Source organism: Meriones unguiculatus, chromosome 5 (genome assembly GCF_030254825.1).
Source record: "Meriones unguiculatus strain TT.TT164.6M chromosome 5, Bangor_MerUng_6.1, whole genome shotgun sequence".
Classification (NCBI taxonomy): domain Eukaryota; kingdom Metazoa; phylum Chordata; class Mammalia; order Rodentia; family Muridae; genus Meriones; species Meriones unguiculatus.
In genome coordinates, this window is record NC_083353.1 from 17,830,369 (window position 1) to 17,831,804 (window position 1,436).

At 39.8% G+C, this 1,436-nt stretch overlaps 1 gene segment (V, D, J or C); it reads left to right on the forward strand.

Moving 5' to 3' along the window:
• Nucleotides 1-281: 281 nt before the first annotated feature.
• On the forward strand, nt 282-945 carry LOC110543086 (immunoglobulin kappa variable 4-1-like). The segment is given in 2 exon segments: nt 282-348; nt 533-945. Coding segments are annotated over 2 exon segments (462 nt in total).
• The last annotated feature ends 491 nt before the right edge of the window (nt 946-1,436 follow it).

Sequence of the window (1,436 nt, forward strand, 5' to 3'; positions counted from 1 at the left end):
TTTTAATGGAAGACTGTCATAAGTGCATCTCAATATTTGGAATTTGAGAGCTCTAAGTTGGTCCTTGAGTGTCTATCTTGACTCCTCCCACCCCCACAGGGATTGCTTACTCGCTTTGATGATAGTTTTCGCTGTAGATTTAACCTAAATACTCTCACACCACAGAACTTTGGCTATTTCCTTTCTTATTTGATGGCTGCTTTGCATAGGTCCCTATAAGCCAGCCCAGCTGCTCATATTTTATAAACCAGGCCTTTGTAGAGAGAACTGAAAAACATCAGACAGGCTGGGGCACCAAGATGGAGTCAAAGACCCAGGTCTTCATATTCCTGCTCCTCTGGATGTCTGGTGAGACATTAAAGACTACTGGAATATCATCAAAGTAATTCTTTCATAGAGAAACAGCTATTTACTATTGGAATGCAATAGTATTCAGGCAATGCCATTAGAAAAGGCATTTTTGATCCCAACATTTGTATCAGGAACTCTTTTTGTGTATATGTGTGTACTCATTGTCTATTTCTGATTGCAGGTGCTGAGGGGAACATTGTGATGACCCAGTCTCCTGAATTCATGTCCACATCTGTAGGAGACAGGATAACCCTAAGCTGCAAATCCAGCCAGAATGTGAATAAGTATGTAGCTTGGTACCAACAGAAACCAGGGCAACCTCCTAAACCACTAATCTATTATGCATCCAATAGATACACTGGGGTCCCTGATCGCTTCACAGGGAGTGGATCTGGAACAGATTTTACTCTCAGTATCAGCAGTGTGCAGGCTGAAGACCTGGCAGTTTATTACTGTCAGCAGTATAATAGCTATCCTCCCACAGTGCTTCAGCCCCCAACACAAACCTCCTTGATAGTCTCACCAGCTGACTGCACCACACACAGCCCTGGGCCTGCACACTTCCCCTTTCTGCATGAGATCTGCTATGCATGACTAATTGATGAAATGTTCAGCAGAAAATTAATAAAGAGGTGGCCTCCATTCTTGTACATTTTTGCCAATACAGGTGCATATGGATAAAAAGAGAGAAGCTATGTTAAGTGATTTAGAAGTTGGGGTGTTTCGTTGAGAGGATACAGTACAAGCAAGAAGCATCACTGAACTTTGCAGTGTCATGTTGGCTTTAGACATCTCTATGTTATACGCTCAAGATATGATGAATCTATATAAATTGGGACAGAATTTTAAATTATTTGCAAAGACTACATCATCATGTGATTATCACTTTAGATTAAGAATCCTCAAGCTTTGGTTAATGAAATCTTTCAAGAAAATTGTCCTTTTGATTTAGATTTTCAAATTTTGTGGTGTATAGGTTTTTGAAGTAAGACCTAATGATTCTTTGAATTTCCTCAGTGTCTATCATTATGTCCCCCTTTTTGTTTATGACTTTGCTGATTTGGATATTTTTTCTCTGCCTTTTA